A 21089-nucleotide genomic window follows, 5' to 3' on the forward strand; every position below is an offset into this window, starting at 1 on the left:
GAAACCATAGGGTACTAAATTGATACACTTTAAACCACAAGGTACTAAAATAAAAAAGTGCGAAATCATGTAGATAATATTTGAAGTTTCCCTATTAAAAATTATAAATTTAGAGCGCCAATGCTTTGTGAATCATACAATGTTTCTTTCTTTGCCGTTTATTTGTTGTATTATACGATGCTTAATTAGTTAATAGGTTTTTAAAAGGGCTAAATTACAGAAAATTTTTCCATAATAACTCGCTTTTTTACTTTCCTCCCACATTTAAAAACCTACACTTTGCTCCCTTGTAAAATGAAAAATGTTCACAGGGGGGTTACGGTGTGTAAAATAACAATTTTGCCCCTCGCCATTTTCGTCTTCTTCCTCATCTTCCTCAGCCGCTCTTTCGATCGGCCGCGATTTCTCTCCATTTCCTTCTCCACCTGCTCCCCTTCTCCTCCTGCACCCTCGCCGTCTCTCGATTTCGGCGACAGTAGAGAAGAAACCGAGGTGGGTGTTGATGGAGAGGTAGGCAAAGGCAACGAAGGCGAAGGCGAGGCGGCGGACGAAAGCGAAGGCGAGGTGGCGGATGACGGCGAAGGGGATGTGGGCGAGGGTGAGGCAGTGGAGGACGGCGAGATGGCTAGGCGGCGAGGCGGCGGCGAGGTGGCGAGCCGGAGAGAGGCGAAGCAACAGAGAAGAGGGCGGAGGGGTATTTTCGGCATAAAAAAATGTTTTATAACGGAACCCTAACGGTAAGGGATGAAGTGCACATTTTTTATTTTATAAAGGGGCAAAGTGTAGATTTTTAAATGTCAGGGAGGAAAAGTGAAAAAACGGATTATTACAAGGGGGTTTTTTGTAATTTAGCCTTTTAAAAGTTATATGTTTTTGTACATAGGCCCGTTACATATTTCGGTGCGGTGCATGAGATGTGTAAATACACCGAATACATGATAATTTCTGGGGCTCTTCATTTTGGACTTTATAGAGCTATAATTGGACAAACTAGTCGAATTAATGGTCCAACAAATGTAGGTCATTTTCTGAGTCCAAATCAAATCAGATTCCTTGTAATCCAATGAACCACAATCTAACAATAGATGGGGTTCTTGTTGTTACCATATATATTACGTACTATATATGCATATATTATATATGGTAACATATATAAATATAGAGTTGAGCTAGAATACTATCGGTAGTAAACGAGCCGTTTTACTACCGATTTGTTTTCGATGATAGAACTTCCAAATTGACGATCGGCTCCGTTGAATATGATCTATACCACTTGAAGTGTTTAGAAATCAAATTTCAAATTTTTTCGACATCATTTACCTAATGATTAAAGGGTTTCAAAATTTGTAAATTTAATGATCGATAAGAGGCGTTTTTTCGTTTAACGGCGTAAAGATATCCAATCAATTGAATTTTTGTTAGAAAATTCGTTAAACTGTTTAAAACAAGATCTATACTCTTGATCTTGATTACAAGACTCCTATCATCATTTTTTAAAGAGTATTCATTTTCAGCTATTTATTTTTCTGTTCACTTGATGGATAAAAGAACAATATCGAAAGTGCGTAAAATTTGATTTCTAGGTAGTTTAAATGGTTTAGATAATATTTAATGGAGCCGATTGTCAATTTGGAAGCTCTATCATCGAAAAAAAAGAAAACAGGGAGGAAAAGAAAGAAAAAGAAAAAAGAGGGAAAAATTATGATGCTTAATTGATTCTCTAGGTGAAATGTCACCTCAATTGTCCTCTATATTATAGTTTATTTGTTGATGATTAAAGGTTTGATTTTAATTTGTTGTGATGTTTTGAAGTATATATTAAGGTGAGAATAATGTCGGTGCATCGTCGTTTTCGGATTAACAACTTTTAATGTTCAAACTTTGTGTTTGGCTTATTAATTCAATTTATTGTTTATGCAGTCTCTTATCGTTCTTACGCATGCACTTGGTACGATTAGTATTGTTTAGACGAATAATTAGTACGTTCTTCATTTTGTTGTTAATCCAACAAAGGACGATAGATTTAATGCAAAATAAAATTCAAACTAAATTTGTGTATTTTTCATGATGCATTATTAATAATGAGATATTTTTCATCGTACTTTTTGGCGGGATCAAGTGTGTGCTACACGGCAATCTCAAGCAAACCCTAAGTAAAACAATAAAACCTTGGATTTTCCTATCCTAAGATAAGAATCCTCCCCTTTGTTAAATTAATTAAATTATTAGAAAACGACATTTTTACATTTATATTCAAAACCCTCTCCCACAATTAGACATGAAATTGTTTAATAAGTTTAAGACATGAACTTCATTAAATTGAAAGAAAATAAAAAAAAAAAAAAAGTTAGGAATGGAGCAAAACTCAAATTTAGGACTTCATACTCTTATACTATGATGAATTAAGTGAAACAACTATTAATTCTCCAAAAACTTAAGTGATTAGAGAACGACATATTTGTATTTTATATCCAAAACCCTTATTGGTTTCTTTCTCACCATACCGTGGGTAATAGGGATGTCGACGGGTCAAATTTGGGATTGATTTTTAAAAACCTGAAATTGACAAATGAAATCGAAACCCCAACTTACAATGCAACGGGTTTTGACAATTCACATCCAAAACCAAATTCGATCGTAAATCCGAAACTCAAACACAAACCCGAAAATCAATCCAAAACAATTATTTTCTCTTTACCATGTTTCAAAATATATTATATTAAAATTTAAAATTTTAAACTATAAATTCAAATATAACATCAAACGTTCATATACAACATATAATATAAAATCTATTCAGTTTTGGGTCAGGTTTTGCAGGTTTAGGTCGGGTACTGACAAAATCCATGACTGATCTTGTACATCTATATCCATATTTGAAGATATATTTGTTTAGTATTCGAATAAGCCAATTTCGTTCGAATTGAGTTCTGATAAAATTTCGGATATCCGTTCCCGTTGACATGCCTAGTAGGGGACTCTAATACATCACCCCTGGAAATAAAGAGGGGTAAAGAAGAGGTTCAGATTGAGCTTATCTTTGGCCTCCTCGTGATCACTGTCACAGCATATATTCTCATCAAAATTAACAAAAAGAGTACATCTCTGGCCTACAAGAAACACAAAGCAAGAAGAGCCCACAAGACACACAATATATAGCTTTGGTGTCCTCTTGCACCAGTCCAAGAATATTTCCTTGAATGGGACCCCAAGCATATATTTATATATCATAGGGACCTACACTGTTGGAGATAAATAGATAATAGAAGTATAAAAAGGCCTCTATTGGCTGATTGGCTCCATAGCCTTATCATCTCTCTGTAGAAGGGCTAGTGCTTTAATTGGTGGGGTTTTTGTTGTGCTACCTCATTAGTTCTCTTTCCTCTCCTACAATGGCTTGTGAGTTTGAAGGGGGGCATAACTCATTTCGAGGTATGTTCCTTAATCTATTTTTGGCCGTGTTATTACTTATTAATCGCCATTAGATAAAATTCATTGAATCTGATCAGTAGTCAACGACTAAATTCAAGCAGATTCAATAATTCTAATCTGTGCGTAGTAAAAAGGATCCAACATGTCAATAACGAATAGTCTTCTTCGCAACTTATAATGTTAATTTGATTTGATGTTTATTTCACTTTGGTGTGGTTAGTTGTGTGATTAAGTGAAGGAAAAGTAAGATGTACTCTTTTTGAATAATTTGGTTTACGTGTGTATTAGCATCATCATTAACGGAAAAAATGGCTCAGCCAACCAGACAAGTAATATAAAATTTAGTTTCCGCGTTCTAAGCTACTTTACCTTTATAAGGCTTTTTGCTCATGCAGTCATGCTTCCTTTTTGAAGTACATGATAACATATCTAAAATGACAATATAGATATAATTAGAGATTTAAGAATAAAAAAAAATCTTAAGGCTTTGTTAATTAGGATGAATAAATATTTTATTTTGTATATCTTTCCCACTTATTCAAAAAGTATGCAGTATTTAGCAGATGAGGAGTATAATTAAATGCCAAGAATCGATATTATATTCAGCCTTCGAATTATTTTTTGGACTAAGATAAATATTAATCACTTAACAAATGAAATATTCTATCCATTAAATTATGAATATTCTATCCTATTAAATTATGAAATATTCTATCCTATTAAATTATGAATATCAAAATTTCTCAAAGAGAAAAATTAAATTTCTAATTTCCTACCATACAAGAATGTTTTCATATCAAATCAATTATCATTATTAGATATCTTATTTCGGCATCTAAAGAATGCGTAATTAAGTTTGAAGACCTCTCGTAAGGAGAAATATGCAGAATAGTTGTTTGTCACTAAACATTTAAGAGAATAAGGGTCAGATTAAGCCGCCAAAAATTGATTATTCAAACTAATTAAGGACCATTAGGGGGCGCCGCATAACGTTATTGGTAAAAATGAGTTGGGCGAAACTATATAGAGATTTTCTTTTTCAAGTAAAAACTAAAAAATATGAAAATATACTTCTCCATTTTTTAGTAGGATCATTTAAATGATTATATCTTAGCATGACTTATGTAATATACATTATATAATATTATATATGTAAACAAACAAGCAAACAAACCATTTTTCTAATATAATATTTCATCAAATGTAACGCAATCTCTTGTAGTTTCAAACACAATCTTAGTTTATCGTATGTAACGCAAACTATTTTTCTAAACAAACCATTTTTCTCTAATTCTATCAACTTTTCAGATCCAAAGAGGAGCAAAAATGAAACGGAAAACATAATTAACATCTCATGCAAAAAAACATCCAAACATTTTTTTTTTTAAAAAAAAGAAATTCTAATATACAGTAGAAACAATCTAAAGATTATATCCTACGTGGATTGTTATTGTCATGTTGCACGTCCCACCAACAACTAAACACAATGTACCCTACCATATTGTAAAAAGGTGAAACATGAATAATTTTTTAAAATTAATAAGATAAAATATAAATCATTTCATGTGCTGAGCTTATTGGAATCTTATCAACTTATCCATAATAGTTAAGGAGGATACATGAACCAATCGTGGCCACGGAAAATGGATCCAAGTGCTCCACGAAACGCACCACTTTTTAGTGGCCTCTATAGCCATGGGCCCGAACGAGCCAATACAAACCGATCCAAGTGCATCCGACTCGGAAATTGGCTCGCTACTTTTATACCTATTATTCTCTTATTTTATTTTAGTGAGAACTAAATTATAACACTACAGAGATTCATTATCGTGTCTTGGAAAGTAGGGCTCGTAATCTAGCTCGTTGTTTACGAGCTAGCTTGTGTGCGGCTCGAAATGTACTCGAGATCGATTGACTCTTTTAATAAACGAGTCGAACAACAGTTGAATTTTTCAATTCGAAATCTTAACTAGCCGAACACGAGCCGAAAGTCTAATTTGTTGTTCGCGAGTCAGCTCGCATATTCGGCTTGGTAATAAACGAGCCGTAACAAGAGCCGAGTGCGAGCTGGGCTTTTCAACTCGATATTTTAATGAGTTAGCTCGTGGTCGATTTGTTTCATAAATGAACAAATATGAGCCTGACCTAGCTCACTCATGTTCTGCTCGTTGAGAGCACTACTAAAAAGTTTTGAGTAGCTTTTTGTTTTTTTTTTTTTTTGGAGAGATAGATAGCATGCTACTTACTTCGTTTATTTCATTTAGAAATAAACTTAGCTGGAAATGTGAATCAACTAGAATTCGAACTTAGGTCTCGGATGCCAACCACCAAGCCCTTTGCGACTTGCTCTAGGGATGGTTTTGAGTAGCATTGCATGTTACATTTTAGTTCTTAAACTTTAATTTATTATAATTTTAACTTAATTTTTTAAATTATTATAATTAAGTGCTACAATCTAATTTAGTTAGCTAAATATTAATGAATTGATGATATAAAATTGATGTAATATCTTAATTATTACCGCATCATCAATCACAACATTACTACATTACATCCATATTTGCAACATATTAATATTTAGCTAAATTAAAATTGTAAAACTTAATTACAATAATTTTAAAAAATTAAGTTAATAATTATAATAAATTAAATTTGAGAACCAAAATGGTAGGCTCTTGATATTTTTAAGGACCAAAAGAGTAATTTATCCGAAAAAATCGGTGTTCAACAACTTAATTTATGACACGCATCAGCACGATTATTTTTTTATATAATTTATCGATAGAGGAAGTAAAGTGAAAAAAAAAAAAGAGTGAAATTTCAATTTGTCCTTTTTTTTTACCTTACCATTTTATGATTAAAAAATTATACTTAATTTAAGAACTTATTATTAAAAAGAGTTAAACAGAATAGTAAAATAATACTTGTTATAAATCACAAGATATTAAAGTACAGATTATAATATGATAAATATTATATAATATTGCTCAGTAATTTTCAAAAAGTATTATTTTACTATCTTATTTAATTTTATTTAACAATGTATTTCTAATGAAACTAAAATAAAATTACATAATAATTAAATATAATTTTTTAACCTCGGACATTAAAATTGTCCTAAACTACATGATGACAAATTGAAATTTACTGAATCTGAAGCTTAGATAAATGTTAGAAATAAAATAAAATAAACACGAAATATCGTATCACACTATAAAAATTTAGTATCTAAATTTCAAAATTATTCTAAATTTTTAAGTCTATTTAAAATAGTGGTAAAATATAAGATTTTTAATTTGATATAAAGTATAAAAAATTCTCGATTGTGTTCCTTTTTTTATATAAAAATCCATAAATTTTTATTGTTGTTATTTTTTTTTATTGTTTAAGTCAAATTTGGGGACCACTTTGTCCTCGTGCGTGGCCCTGTAGACCACTCCAAGGTTCTTTTTGGATTTTTATTACGTGGGCCCCACCACGCGTCCGACGTGGCAGCAGATCATCAGGCAACTTGGCCGAGCCATCTGGAACATTCGGCCAGCTGTCTTTCGCGTACGGTCGTACACCGCGGTGCACCATGTCACTCCCTGCACCACTCTCTCCGAGCCGTTGATTCTTTTCTCAAACTTCAGCAAGCAGCAGCTTCTTCCCCTTCAGATTTTATTAGAATCATTTTAGGCGGCGGTGCACGGGCTGATAGGTTGCACCGAGTGTAGGCAAAGTTCTACTTTCGCTGATTTAGGTGAATTTAATATAGTACGGAGAACACCTCATCAAAAATGAAGTTGATGACATTACTTATTTTAAAATGGCATATAATAGGAGAATTTTCCGTACATTTTTATAAAAATTTTATTTTTTAACTTTAATGTACGGATTCATTGCATTTTGTAGAATTTTTTTTTTATTGTTTGGTTTGTTGTTAAAGTTGCCTAATGACTAAACAGATATGAAAATCATGTTAGCTTTAATTTTATGCAGCAAAGTTTTTTTTAGAAAAAAAAAATTTTGGAAAAAAAATCGTATTATACACTTCATTCATTTTTTAAAAAAATTTTAATAGAATATATAAAATTATTAAATAGAATTCAATTACCAAATCGTGTGCTACGGGATGGTTGGTTTCTATGCAACAAAGTTGCTATTATAGTTATATTAATTTAAGGTTAGTGAGTAATGACAAAGTTAACCTAACAATTGTGCTAACTTTATGGTGAGTGGCCATGATGTTATATTAATCACTCAAATTAAGAAAAGATAATGAAGGAGCGTACTTAAAAGCAAAACTGACGTAACAACAATATCAATTTAAGTTCAATAACAACACAAGTAGGCCTAATAGCCTTATTACTTCATATCAAATAACGACTGTGTTAACGATGCTTGTATTTAATGAAAGATAACAGAAAAATAGAGCTTACTTAAGTGCAAATTTGATAGAGTGATCATGCTAGCTGTTTAAGCGCAAAGAGAGCATACTGTAAAGCAAAGCCAACATAACAATTATGACAACTTTAGTTCGGTAAATACAAAGTTGGCCTAGTACCAAAGCTACTTACATTAACAATAACAATTATGTAAGTTTTAAGTTCAGTAAATATAAAATTAATCTATCAGCCAAGTTACTTTAATAACATAAAAGAGCCCACTTGCAGAGGACATTATACTTTGCAGTGATTTTTGTATTTCGTTTTTTTTTTTTCATAAAAGAGAATTTAGCTAAAGATATAAAATAATTAGACTTTAAACTTAAAATTTTGTACAGATACAGCACCCCACAGGTCCCGATTGTGACTTGGTTCAATAAGACTCACGCCACTTCGAATATAACTCGGTTCAACATGGCCTCCCGTTATATAGCAGAATACTGATCCATTTAAGTTAATATTTTAGATGTCAATCATCAAACTTTTCGCCACTTATGCTAGAGATGGTGGATTTAACAATGTCAGAATTGAAGCTAAGGATGTAAATATTTAAGTGGCTGAACAGGTTCTCGAAATGTACTGATGCACCCGGTGCAGGTAAAAGCTTCCACCAACCCACGTATCCTAAACAGTAAATACCGGTCCCCTACAGTACACGGCGCGCCCCGCTCGTGGCATTTTCTCGGACTCCGCTCTCTCTCTCTCTCTCTCTCTCTCTCTCTGTCTCTCTTCTTTTTACTCCGTGTCTCATCCTCCCATCACCATTCTCTCTCTCTTTTCGCCTCTTCTTTTAACTCCGAACCCATTTCTCTCCACCATCGTCGTCGAGCTTAGAATCGCTGTTTCTCGCAGCGCTTTCGCGTCGAGAAGTCGTTTTCCATCGGTCGCCAGGGCTTTTACTTCGCGGTAAAGCTGATCGTGATCATCGAATCCGGTTTGTGTTGCTCCTTCTCTGCATTTCTAAGCTAATTTCTTACTATTGAAGTAATGCGTGCGTTTTTTTTCCCCCGTTTTTGCCATTTATTTGATCTTAATGTTAGGGTTTTGATGGTGTTTGGAGGAGGCTGAATCCCGATCATCAATTTATGCGGGCGTTATGTGCTTAGATTTTTGGGCCTCTGGGTTTGATTAGTGTTTGAATGAGGATCGGTGATGTTGGGGATGGGAGTTGATGTTGATTTACTATGCTTTTGCTTTTTGTTTTTGCGTCGCAGTTTAGGGATTTTAAGGACATTAGATGCACTTAATTTCCCTACTTTTTCCCCTTTATTTTGTGCTTGATTGTTCATTATTGGTGTTTTAATTATTTTTATGAGTTGTTCTCTTTTGGTTTTGGAGAAATAGAGATTTTTCTTTTTTAACATGAACGGAAGTGTGATTTTTTCATTTGTAGTCGAATTTGAAGATCCCTGCTAGAAATTTCTGTTTTGAATATCTTTATAGAAATTTTAGTTTACAAGAGTAATGCTTGTGCCATTTTGCTAGTTGGTATGCACGTTGTTTCAATTTGTGTTATATTGTGTATTAATTTTTCTCGGCAATTCTAGAAATGAAGCTGCATTTTATTCAGTTCGTCGATGCATACGACAAGGGATGAGGCATAGGGAAAACAATCAAAAATTGTTGTGGATGGAAAGTTTCTTCAAAGGGAAAAAAAAAGAAGCAAAATGATAGTGTTTTCTGGTGTTGGGTTTGGTAGAAATCGAATTGTTTAGTAGTTCTCTGTTGTTCTGTTGCAAGTAAATTTAGTGGAAAAGTAGGTGTCCGTTGCATTGGCTTTTGTAGTCCATGGAATGTTATCTGGTAATTGGAAAAGATAAGTGCTCATTTGGCATCACTTTTTTTTGGTTTCTGATTTTCCACAAGTTTATATAGTGAAACGTACTTTGGGATTGTTTTGTCTTTTAACTATTGTGGAATTTTTGTTTTTGTTTTTGTTTTTTTTTTTTTTTTTTTCCCAAACCTTGCTAATATTTGTATATATGGGAGCATTGGTTTTGATGATCTTGCTCCTTTGCAGTCCTCAACATGGTGCGAAAGCAAAGAACTGAGCCTCCTGCTGGTGGGGAGAGCTCAGGTCCTCGAGAGCCGAGTGGCAGCGGTGGACGAGGTTTCCCTGAGCGCACAGTTGGTCCTCCTGGTCCTCCTCGAGTAGGAGGTGGCAGAGGAGGAATCAATCCTCAGCAACCACAGCAAGGGGCTCACAGAAGAGCATTCTATCAGGGACGAGGCAGTGGAATGCACCCTCACGGTGCAATGGCTCCACAGCACTCAGGCAACCTAGTCGCTGAATACCACAGCGGGGGCCAGCCGAGAGGCGGCATGCCACCTCAGCAACATCATGGTGGCCGTAGAGGCGGTATGATCGCAGGTCATTCTAGACCTCTGGCTCCCGAGCTGCACCAAGCAATGCAAGCTCCTCCACCTCAGAGTACACCTCCATCCTCGTCACAAGCAGTTCTGTCACGAGCACCGGAAATATCCGCTGCTCAGGCGGCTGAACAGTTCAAACAGCTCTCCGTTCAAGATGAAGCTGCAATCCAGCCCGTGGCTCCACCTGCTTTGCCGAGCAAGTCGATGAAATGTCCTTTGCGGCCCGGGACTGGTAGCTTTGGCGACAAATGTCGGGTGAAGGCGAACCATTTCCTTGCTAAATTGCACGATAAAGACCTTCACCACTACGATGTATGTTTTCTTCCCCACGCATGCGATTTTGATTGTCGGTGGGTTTTGCTTATGTACTATGTATTTAGCTTGTGATACTATAACTCTCGTGCAATCAGGTTACCATCACGCCAGATGTCAAATCTCGTGGTGTTTGTCGTGCTGTGATGGAACAACTAGTCAACCTGTACAAGGAGTCCCATTTGGGAGGACGCCTTCCAGCCTATGATGGGAACAAAAACCTCTATACGGCCGGCCCACTGCCATTCACCTCTAGCAAGTTTGATATCACTTTAGGCGATGAGGATGATGGTTCGGGCTCTGAAAGGTCTTTTCCTTTTGTCTTCCACATTTCTTTCACAATGTATACGTTGTTTTAACTCTTTTGTTTGTTTGAATGATTTATAAAGTGTTAATGCTCTTTAGGCGGCAGCGGAATTTTAAGGTTCTTATCAAGTTTGCTGCCCGTGTTGATCTCTACCACCTCAAACTCTTTTTAGCTGGTAGGCAAGCAGATGCCCCACAAGAGGCTTTACAAGTTCTTGATATTGTGCTCCGCGAGTTGCCCACTGCTAGGTAGTTTAAGATTCTGCCTAATTCTGCAGATTCAGTTGTTTTCATTTGCTGAATATCAAACTCAATTGTATGCATTTCGATGGTCACAGATATGCACCTATATCGCGGTCATTTTATTCACCTGATTTGGGGACAAGGGACCCACTTGGAGAAGGATTAGAAAGCTGGCGTGGCTTTTACCAGAGCATTCGCCCTACACAGATGGGCTTGTCGCTTAACATCGGTACAGTAATATTTGGGTTTTCTGCTATGTGGCCTCAGCTACAACTTTTGAATTTCTAATAGATATGTGCACTGCACAACCCAAATGAACTGTTACCTGAAATTTAGAAATTTGGCATATACAAAATAGTTAAAGAAGCACATAAACAGTCAATTTGGTCATGTACTGCATTGGGCGTAAATGTTGGATGCAGTATGCAATTATCTTGTTTGTTTTTCTTTTCATTTTCTTAACTTAGAATTCTGTCCGGCCCTCTTCTGGGATATGTTATTTGGTAATGTATTTTAACTTAGTGATGTATTTTGTTGCTCTATAATTTTCAATTGATGCCGTCCATCCTTTCTGTATCAACTTAGAATCTTTCGATATCATCTCTACTGCACACAGATTTGTCATTATAATTCAGTTTAGTGATATGAGAAGGTATTTAAATGAGACGTCGTATTTTGTTATTTAGTTGGAAGTAAATGGTTACCTATTTCTTGTACTTGCCATGTTCCACCAGATATGTCATCCACTGCATTCATCGAGGCACTACCTGTTATCGATTTTGTTGCCCAACTCTTGGACAGGGATATCCAAGCTAGGCCACTGTCTGATGCTGAATGTGTGAAGGTTTATATCAATATTCTTGCAGTCCTTCTGCTAATTTTTAAATGCACTGCTTGGTGAAAAGATTGCTTATAAAAGGTTATTACGGTTCTTTGAAACTTTTGGTAATTTTCTTTTCTTTTCTTTTCCTTTTTTGCTTTGAGTTGAACTTTTCATTTTTCTTCTTCTTTTATTTTTGCTTTTCCATTAATTAAAACAATTTGTTATTCTTGGCATAGATCATTCGGATTTATTCCCTAGTTTATCTTTGAATTATTTTTCTCATTTGAGAACTTGATACTGATGTATATTATGGCTAACAACCGGTATCTACCAATGATGAGTCATTCTTAGAGTAAAGATGTGATTTTCCTTTATATGTCTATCTGGTCTCCAGATCAAGAAGGCTCTGAGAGGTGTAAAGGTTGAAGTTACTCACCGTGGGAATATGCGCAGGAAGTATCGCATATCTGGTCTGACATCACAGGCAACTCGAGAACTGAAGTAGAGAATTTCATACTCTTATTAGTACTTATTTCTTTTGATGCTATAATCTCCGGTGCAGTAAATTTATAATTTTTTGCTACTGAAATGCTTATCAAACAGATTTCCAGTTGACGACAAAGGAACAATAAAATCAGTTGTGCAATACTTTCAAGAGACATATGGTTTCACAATCGAACACACCAATTTGCCTTGCCTTCAGGTTGGCAGTCTGCAGAGGATAAACTATATGCCTATGGAGGTGAGCTTGCCAATCTATGCCCCTTTTCTTCTTGTCAGTGCAATGGATTAGTTTCATGCTTGCGTAGGCATTCTTCTATTAGTCTATTTTTGCCAAAAGAGTTCTTACAGTCTTATTATATTATAGTATTAAACTTCATGTCAAATTACGGAAATGATTCAGGTATGCAAGATAGTGGAAGGGCAGAGGTATTCCAAGAGATTGAATGAGAGGCAAATTAATGCTCTATTGAGGGTGACCTGCCAGCGGCCATATGAGCGGGAGCGTGACATTCTTCAGGTAACACATTTGACTTTTCTCATCAATCTCTGCATAAGTTATATTCTTAACTTATGTTCTGGTAAAGATACTACGAGTCCAGCTCGGATACTTTTGGAAGCACAGTGATTTGTGTTTCCAAGTCGTTTTTGATGACGAGACATCCGAATCGACGATCGGCTTTGTTAGACATAACATACACTATTGGAAGCATTTAGAGACCAAATTTTATGATTTTCGACATTATCTGCCTAGTGATCAAAAGGCTCAACAGTGAACTTTTAAAAGGCCGATGTAATACGTTTGTAAGTTTAATAGTGTAGAATGATGAAAGTTAGTCAAAAATTTAATGGAAATTTTTCTGCACTATCTAGATCATAGTCACTACCTCTGAAATGAAATGTAAATATTCCATTATTATTTTTTATCAGATTTTTATTTTCAGCCGTTCATTTTGAGACTATTTTTTTACTAGGTAAATAGTATCAAAAAATAACAAAATTTGGCTTTTAGATGCTTCCAATAGTATAGATCATGTCTAACGGAGCCAATTGTCGATTAGGATGTCCCATTATCAAAAATAATTTGAAAGTACACAAAAGTATTTTAGCTTGACTCTATATACATACGTGTCATAAAATCAAAGTATATACTCTTTTTCTTTGGGATATGCTTGTTGGGATCAAAAAAATTTTGAAATTTGAAATTCAAATTGAGAATATAGATGGAGGGAAATTGACGTGATTAATGGTTGCCTTAGATGACCAACTATTAAAAGGAAAAGAATTAAAAATATATTGTTGCCTTCTTTTCAAATTCTTTTGAATTATTTCCCTAAACAAAGAGGGCCTAGAATCACTATAAATGACACTATGGAATTCAAAAATGAATCTCTTGGAGGGAGGAGAAAAAAAAAAAAANACTTAGGGTCTAGTCAGCCTTTTGCTCTAGCACATATACCTAGAGTGAAATCCTTACCCGATCGAGCTCTAATACATATACTTAGAGTTCAAATCCGACTACCCCTAATACATATACTTAGGGCTTAGTCAGATCTTCACTCTAGCACATATAACTAGAGTGAAAAACTCGGTTAATCGTGATACATATACTCAGGAATTAGCCACTCTCTACTTTCGGGTAATTCGACCCACCTCAATACATATACTTGAGGTCTGGTCGCATCTCCATCTTGGAACATATAACCAAGGTGGATATAATCGGACTCTAAGACATATACTTAGAGCCAATTAAACTCTAATATATAGAGTTTAATATCGACTAGGTCTTAACACATATACTTAGGATCTAGTTCGACCCACCTCAATACATATACTTGAGGTCTGGTCACATCTCCGCCTTGAGATATACAACCAAGGTGGACCCGACCGCCATGTCATCAAAACTTCAACCGACCACCGATTCGCTAAATTGAAATATTCATGTACAGTGGGGGTATGCCCCTGCTTAAGCCATGTAAACGGCAAATCATATCAATAAAATTTTATTTGTCTGTTTTGTCTCTTTTATTATCAGCATTTATATTTGGTCTCTTAATCGAGGGTTCCTTAACACCGAAAGTGTGGGGTAATTAACAACAAATTCTTGAGTCTGTTGGAAGCCATGAACCTATAATCCTGATTTCAAAATAAAACATAAACAAATTTTATCTCTACCATGAATGACCACTCGCCCTAGAAACAACCTACGGCGGGGCCGGTTCGTTCGCGGCAGACAATGCTAAATAGAGTTTGATGTAAATTAACTAGCGCTTTGAAGTGATCTCAATTTGACAGCAATCATCTTTTTTATGTCTTCATGATTTTCTTTAGACGGTTCATCATAACGACTACCAGAATGACCCCTATGCAAGGGAATTTGGAATTAAGATTAGCGACAAACTTTCATTGGTTGAAGCACGAGTTTTACCAGCTCCAAAAGTAAGTTTATGGAATGTACATATTTCCATTAAAACAACCTTTCTGCAAATCCTAGAAAACATGGTTTTTTTTTTTTATTGAAATGAAGAAATGCAGAGATATTGATTGCATTTTGTTTACTTTTCAGCTTAAGTACCATGATACAGGTAAAGAGAAGTACTGCTCGCCAAGAACTGGCCAGTGGAACATGATGAATAAGGTAACTTATGGAAATTTTTCATTCCACCTATTTTGTTTCGTTGTTCTTGTCTCTAAGGTTCAATCAAGTACAATATTCCTTCTTTTGGTATACCATCCCAATCGGCCATATTATGAAGGATTTAACTTTTGCTATATTTATTAATATGGCTAACAGGGTTTTGATTAATGCATTTAGTTTTGGTGCGAACTTATAATTTCTTGTACTTAGAAGTGAACACACTTCTTACAACTTTGTGCTTTGGAATTAAAGTTGTTTGTTTCTTAGAATGGATCAGGCATTTTGGTTCCTGAAAGAACAACATTTTGTACCTTCTTTCTGCCAGCACCTACCATTCTAACTAATATGCTCTGTATATTGAGTCTTCATTGTGACTAACTTGCACAGGTGAATCTTTTCATTTTTGCCTTGTGCATCCTACAATTCTCTTAAAGAAAGTTGGCTCCAAAATTTTTTGAGGTCTTCCATGTACATTTTTGTTAGACTATGTAGTCATTTCTTTGATATTTTTTGTCGAGTTCATGAAAGGACAGGTGGACAAGTAAAACTTTTGTTGTCTTATCAGATCTGCCAGTGTTGTTATTTCATTCTCTTCTGATTATTTTCATTACTTGAACTGAATAGCTATTTGCAGTTACTGGTAAAACTTTAGTGCTTGTTTTCTTTCATCCGGAAGATTAGTATGAGAAAATTTGTTTTTTTTTCTTTGCTTTGTTTTTTCCTAATATTGTAGAAAATGGTAAATGGTGGGAAAGTGAACAACTGGAGGTGCATCAATTTCTCTCGCAAGGTCCAAGAAAGCATGGTCCAAACATTTTGTAGTGCACTTGCTCAAATGTGCCAAAATTCAGGAATGGCAAGTCTCTATGTGCTGTGATGCTTCTTTGGATGGGTTGTAATACCCATCCCTTGCTTTAGTTTCATATTCAATGTATAATGAAACTTAAAAGGTGATCTAAATGATGCAGGAGTTCTTCCGCACACCTGTTCTTCCACCATATAGTGCTCAAGCTGACCAAGTGAAACAGGCTCTGAGCGCATGCTTTCGTGAATCCATGAGAATTCTCCAACCTCAGCAAAGAGAGCTCGATCTGCTTATAGTGATATTGCCAGAGAACAATGGTTCTCTTTATGGTATGGGCTCTCAACAATATTCTAGCAATTACTCATATAGCTCCTTCCTACGAATTTTTAACACAATTAAGGGGCTTTTACAAATGTATTCCTGCAAATTCCTATCTTTGCATATATAGATATACCCCTGTAAAATCTGAATTTTCATACTTATACCTTAAATTGCAGTTTTTAAGTAAAATATCTTCAAGTTGAGGAGCCAACCAATTCATGCGTTGAAGTTTGTACTGAACTAGAAAAAGAATTTTCCAAAGTGGGGTGCGCAAGAGGTTGTATACAGTTAAAAGAAAAAAAAGGAAAGTTTCTGAAGGGTATAGATAAAAATTCAGATTTTGCTATGTTTATGTAATTAATTTATGTTGCAAGGGTATATATGTAAATTATCTGTACAAAATATTTGAAGCTGCTCACTGATTGGTGATTATGTTTGCATTATTGACCTAGCTGCTGCTTTTCTTGTGTAATAGGTGATCTGAAGCGGATCTGCGAGACAGATCTTGGATTAGTCTCACAGTGTTGCTTGACTAAGCATGTCTTTAGAAGGAATACGCAATATCTTGCAAATGTTGCTTTGAAGATAAATGTGAAGGTGCTAGTCATAAAAGGTCACTTTTCTACCATTTTTTCCTTCCCCATTCTTCATTGAGCTTGACAAGGTTGTCTATGATCTAAGGTTGGAGGAAGGAACACAGTCCTAGTTGATGCATTGCTGAGGCGTATACCCCTGGTCACTGATACTGATACGCCCACCATAATTTTTGGTGCTGATGTAACACATCCTCCTCCCGGAGAGGATAAAAGCCCCTCCATTGCAGCCGTAAGTAGATTGACCTTGTTGCCGCACTTTTTTCATTATATTATCACGTTTTATCTCTTCGGGGTTCTTTTAAATTGACTTCCATGCTGTTGGAAATAAGTATTTGTTAGTCACAGAAAATCAAAATTCATGAATTTTTTATGCTTTTTATCTATGCAGCAAGTGGCAGCAAAATAAACAGTACATTTAATAATATTTCTAATCGTATCACAGGATTCCTGTGCTGACAATCAAAATCATTATTCTCTATTAAGACATGTAAAAGTATTATCTAATAAAGTTTTAACTTATTCAAATAGTAATTAACCTTCTAACTAGCACGTAACTTTCGTCAACCATAAAATTATCTAATTTAAGAAGGCTTGATGAATAGGTAAAAAGTGTCCGAAAGACCATAATGTCTGGTTTCCAGTAGCTTCAAATACTTAAAAGACATTTCAACTCATTGAATTAAAGCCCGAGCATCGATTTTGGGAGGAAAATGTTTCGACCCAAATCCTCTTGAGAGTTAACCTAGCCTCTCTCTCTGCTTGTCTGGTGCTAACCCTCCAAAGTGCAGCTTCTTACAAAAAGATACTCATCCAATTCATGAGGGAAGTTGGTTTTGTTTTATAAGCTTAATTGAAGGGTATCTATGTAAGAAACTGGGTTTTGAAGGGAGAGTTGGGAGTCCAGATTTTGCAGAGATATGCATTGAATTAGATAATTTTTCTGGGATTAAGTGTGTAAATTTCTCTATATTTTGTTATTGTTTCCCTCATTTGGTGGCTAATATTCTTATGCCAAAGTTGCAGAGTCCATCACGAAAATGGGAATAACTGTTCTTAGCCTGCAGGTTGTTGCCTCCCAAGATTGGCCGGAGGTTACAAAGTATGCTGGATTAGTTTGTGCTCAAGCTCATCGTCAAGAACTTATAGAAGATCTGTACAAGGAATGGAAAGATCCTCAGGGAAGAAAAACCTCAGGTGGCATGATCCAGTATGTGAATAGCTCTATAGAGTCATTTATCGTCTTCCTTCAACTTACCGTTCGATTCCCTTTTTGCTCGTGACTTTTGATATCATAAATTTGCAGGGAACTCCTCCGTTCCTTTAATACTGCTACTGGACGGCAGCCTGGGCGGATTATATTCTATAGGTATGGATAGTCAAATAGAGTAATTGTCTTTCCCCCTGGTTTTCTATATAACAGGACTAATTATGATGGTCTTTGCAGAGATGGAGTTAGTGAAGGGCAATTTTACCAAGTTGTATTTAGCGAGCTCAAAGCAATTAAAGACGTAGGAACTTTCGCAATCTTGCAAATACTCGTCCAGTGCCATTTGTTTGTCACCCTTTTCCTCTAACAGCCAAAAGTAAAACTCATAATGGTGTATGGTGTCATTGCCTTGCTAATTCTTTTTTTTTTTTTTTCTTTCTTTTTTTCTGTTGGCTCTGTTTGTTTCTCTCAGGCGTGTAGCTCTCTGCATCCAGATTACAATCCACTATTGACATTCATTGTGGTTCAAAAACGCCACCACACAAGGTTATTCGCACATAACTATAACGATCGAAGTTCAGTTGATAGGAGCGGGAACATTCGACCCGGTCAGTTGCTTCAAGGCACTTGCACTTTACTTTGAATATTCTTTATTCCAAATTTGTTGATTTTTTTCTTTTTCTTTTTTATGCAATATCAAAAGGTACTGTGGTTGATTCAACGATTTGCCACCCAACTGAGTTCGATTTTTACTTGTGTAGCCATGCTGGAATCAAGGTAAATATACCGGTGTCGTCCTTGCCACTTTGATCCTGTTATTATTTCGCTATGATTTTAGTTGACTATAATTCTGCGTTGAAGGGTACGAGCCGCCCTGCTCATTACCATGTCTTGTGGGATGAAAACAAGTTCACTGCAGATGAACTGCAGAGTCTTACTAACAATCTCTGCTACACGTAAGGAGACAATTACTCATTTTGGTTTCTTGAAGCAATCTATCAAGGTCTAATTCATTAGCCTTCCACTGTTTATGCAGCTACGCGAGGTGCACTCAATCTGTATCCATTGGTACGCTCTTAGTCTCACTGTATAAGGCCAGTTTGGCCTCATGGAGTTTCCATATATAAGTGCTGTTTGGAAAGAATTGTTGGAAACAGCAATAATTATTGCAATCTCCTCAATAGCTTCCTGCTATTGTAGAAGTGGAAGCTTTAAAATCAGAGCTTCTAGCTTTGGATGCCAAAGCTCGATTAGGGCTTTCTCATAGGCGGCGTTTTGTTCGGCGTAAAATGAACTGAAAAATATTTTCGATATGAAAAATGCCTTTCCACTCGTTTAGTTTGACGAAAAAATATTTTTTCGTTAAGTATTTTACATATTTGGAGAAAATTGAAGTTTTCGTTTTGCTATTTTTCGATAAAAAATAAAAACTCTAAGCTGTGTAAAATTTTTTTATTCATTTTTTTTCTATCGAACGAAACAAATGTAGATGTTTTTTTCTTTCAACCAAAAAATTGTTGATGAAAAATTATTTTTTTTCTACTAACCAAACACTAAACGTGAAAAAAAAATTTACCGAAATTATTTTTTGCACAGAATTATTTTTTATGATTTTGCGTTGAACCAAATGGGCCCATAGCGAAAGTTAGAAACTTGTTGCCAGCACTTGATATGCTTGGATGCCTAGAAACTTTTGCTTTTGAGTTACTCAAAGCTGCTTCAGAAGCCCAAACCAAGCATACACTAAGGGCGTGTTTGGTTCGCTTCTTTTTCACTCTGGAATCAGAATCGGAATGGATAAATCCGTTTGTGGGTGTTTGATACGCGGGAGTTTCATTCCGATTCCGATTCCCGAGTGGAATGAGAATCCCTCAACCACCTCTTTTTTCAATCCGGCCTAGAAGGCCAGATTGAAAGTTGAATCTGGACGGAATGGATATTTATTCGGATTAAATTTATTTTTTCAAATTTTTTAATTAAAATATGAGTTAAAATTTTAAAATTAAATATATAATTTTAAATTTTAATTTAAACTTAAATTAAAAATTAAAATTTAATCAAGTATTTCGAATCTAACTTATGAATTTGAATTTAAATTAAATTTTAATTTATATAAAATATTATTCAAATTTTATTTCAAACTTAAATTAAATTTATGTATTCAAATTAAAATTTAAATTGTAATTTTAAATTTAAATTTGAATAAATCAAAATTTAGTTTCATATTTTAAATTATCCACTCAACTTCAAAGTTTAATTTTTTTTAAAAAATAGATTTAAAATTTTGACATTATTTCAAAATTTTGATGTAAATTTTTATTATTTATTTTTAATTTGAATTTAAATTAATATATTATAAAGATAATGTTAGTATATTAATTTGATTATATTTTTTATATCCACCTGAACCAAACACCGACAATGAGAATAATTTATTTCGATTCCGATTCAGGTGATGAACCAAACAGAATTAGGTAATGACTCATTCCAATTCCGATTCCAGCTTATTTTGATTCCGATTTCGATTTTGATTCCGACTTCGAACCAAACGCGCCCTAATAGTTTGTCCGGCATAATTTTTTAGGCAACTTATATTTGGTTTGTTTAATGGCAGTACCGCCTGCATATTATGCACACCTGGCTGCTTTTAGGGCTCGATTTTATATGGAGCCTGAGCCATCGGATGGTGAATCTACGACGGGTGGAACTGCTGGGCACGGCCAATCTACTTCTCGGGCCGGTGCTTACCGCCCGGTTAAGCCGCTCCCCGCGTTGAAGGACAATGTTAAAAGGGTCATGTTTTATTGTTGAGACTATGGCTCCCCTGCTTAACTGGCTTCCAAGTTATTGTTTTCCTCTTCTATCTTATGTTGTTATGCGTGGCTTCTAAGTCAAATGACATTTTGGTTAATTATGTGCGACTAATACAGTTGTGTGTTCTACTGAATTTGGTGTGTAGGAACAGTTTCCCTTTTGAACTCATGAATCACTATAATAGCCTGGATATATTGATGTTGCTTCAAAATTGTTATTGTTCAATTTTATAAATTATTTTTAACCATATTATTGTAAGATTGCTTTTCACTTGGGATTCGTTTGCTATTG

At 35.1% G+C, this 21089-nt stretch overlaps 1 protein-coding gene across 2 annotated transcripts; it reads left to right on the plus strand.

The window, feature by feature from the left end:
- On the plus strand, window positions 3301–21009 carry LOC109729048 (protein argonaute 1C-like). 2 transcript variants are annotated; one of them, XM_020259672.1, is made up of 23 exons: window positions 3303–3432; window positions 9880–10544; window positions 10643–10851; window positions 10950–11099; window positions 11189–11322; window positions 11828–11937; window positions 12311–12417; window positions 12520–12658; window positions 12821–12937; window positions 14749–14856; window positions 14984–15055; window positions 15789–15911; window positions 16024–16189; window positions 16657–16778; window positions 16863–17006; window positions 17842–17984; window positions 18081–18143; window positions 18222–18285; window positions 18457–18592; window positions 18688–18761; window positions 18846–18940; window positions 19021–19052; window positions 20599–21009. In XM_020259672.1, exons 1-23 carry the CDS (start codon window positions 3393–3395, stop codon window positions 20793–20795), a joined length of 3210 nt encoding a protein of 1069 aa, XP_020115261.1. In that variant the 5' UTR covers window positions 3303–3392; the 3' UTR covers window positions 20796–21009. The 2 variants fall into 2 exon arrangements, 1 of the variants encoding a protein (XP_020115261.1); XR_002221192.1 differs by lacking the exons at window positions 18846–18940; window positions 19021–19052; window positions 20599–21009 and having other exon boundaries at window positions 3301–3432; window positions 18222–18329.

Source organism: Ananas comosus, linkage group 25 (assembly GCF_001540865.1).
Source record: "Ananas comosus cultivar F153 linkage group 25, ASM154086v1, whole genome shotgun sequence".
NCBI classification, from domain to species: Eukaryota; Viridiplantae; Streptophyta; class Magnoliopsida; order Poales; family Bromeliaceae; genus Ananas; species Ananas comosus.

Excerpts from the sequence above, each read along its gene's own strand:
- LOC109729048 (XM_020259672.1), top strand. The coding sequence starts at position 3,393 with ATGGCTTGTGAGTTTGAAGGGGGGCATAACTCATTTCGAG. Across the intron at positions 11,938-12,310 it reads CTGATGCTGAATGTGTGAAG|ATCAAGAAGGCTCTGAGAGG; the intron begins GTTTATATCAAT and ends TCTGGTCTCCAG. Across the intron at positions 18,762-18,845 it reads GTAGCCATGCTGGAATCAAG|GGTACGAGCCGCCCTGCTCA; the intron begins GTAAATATACCG and ends TCTGCGTTGAAG.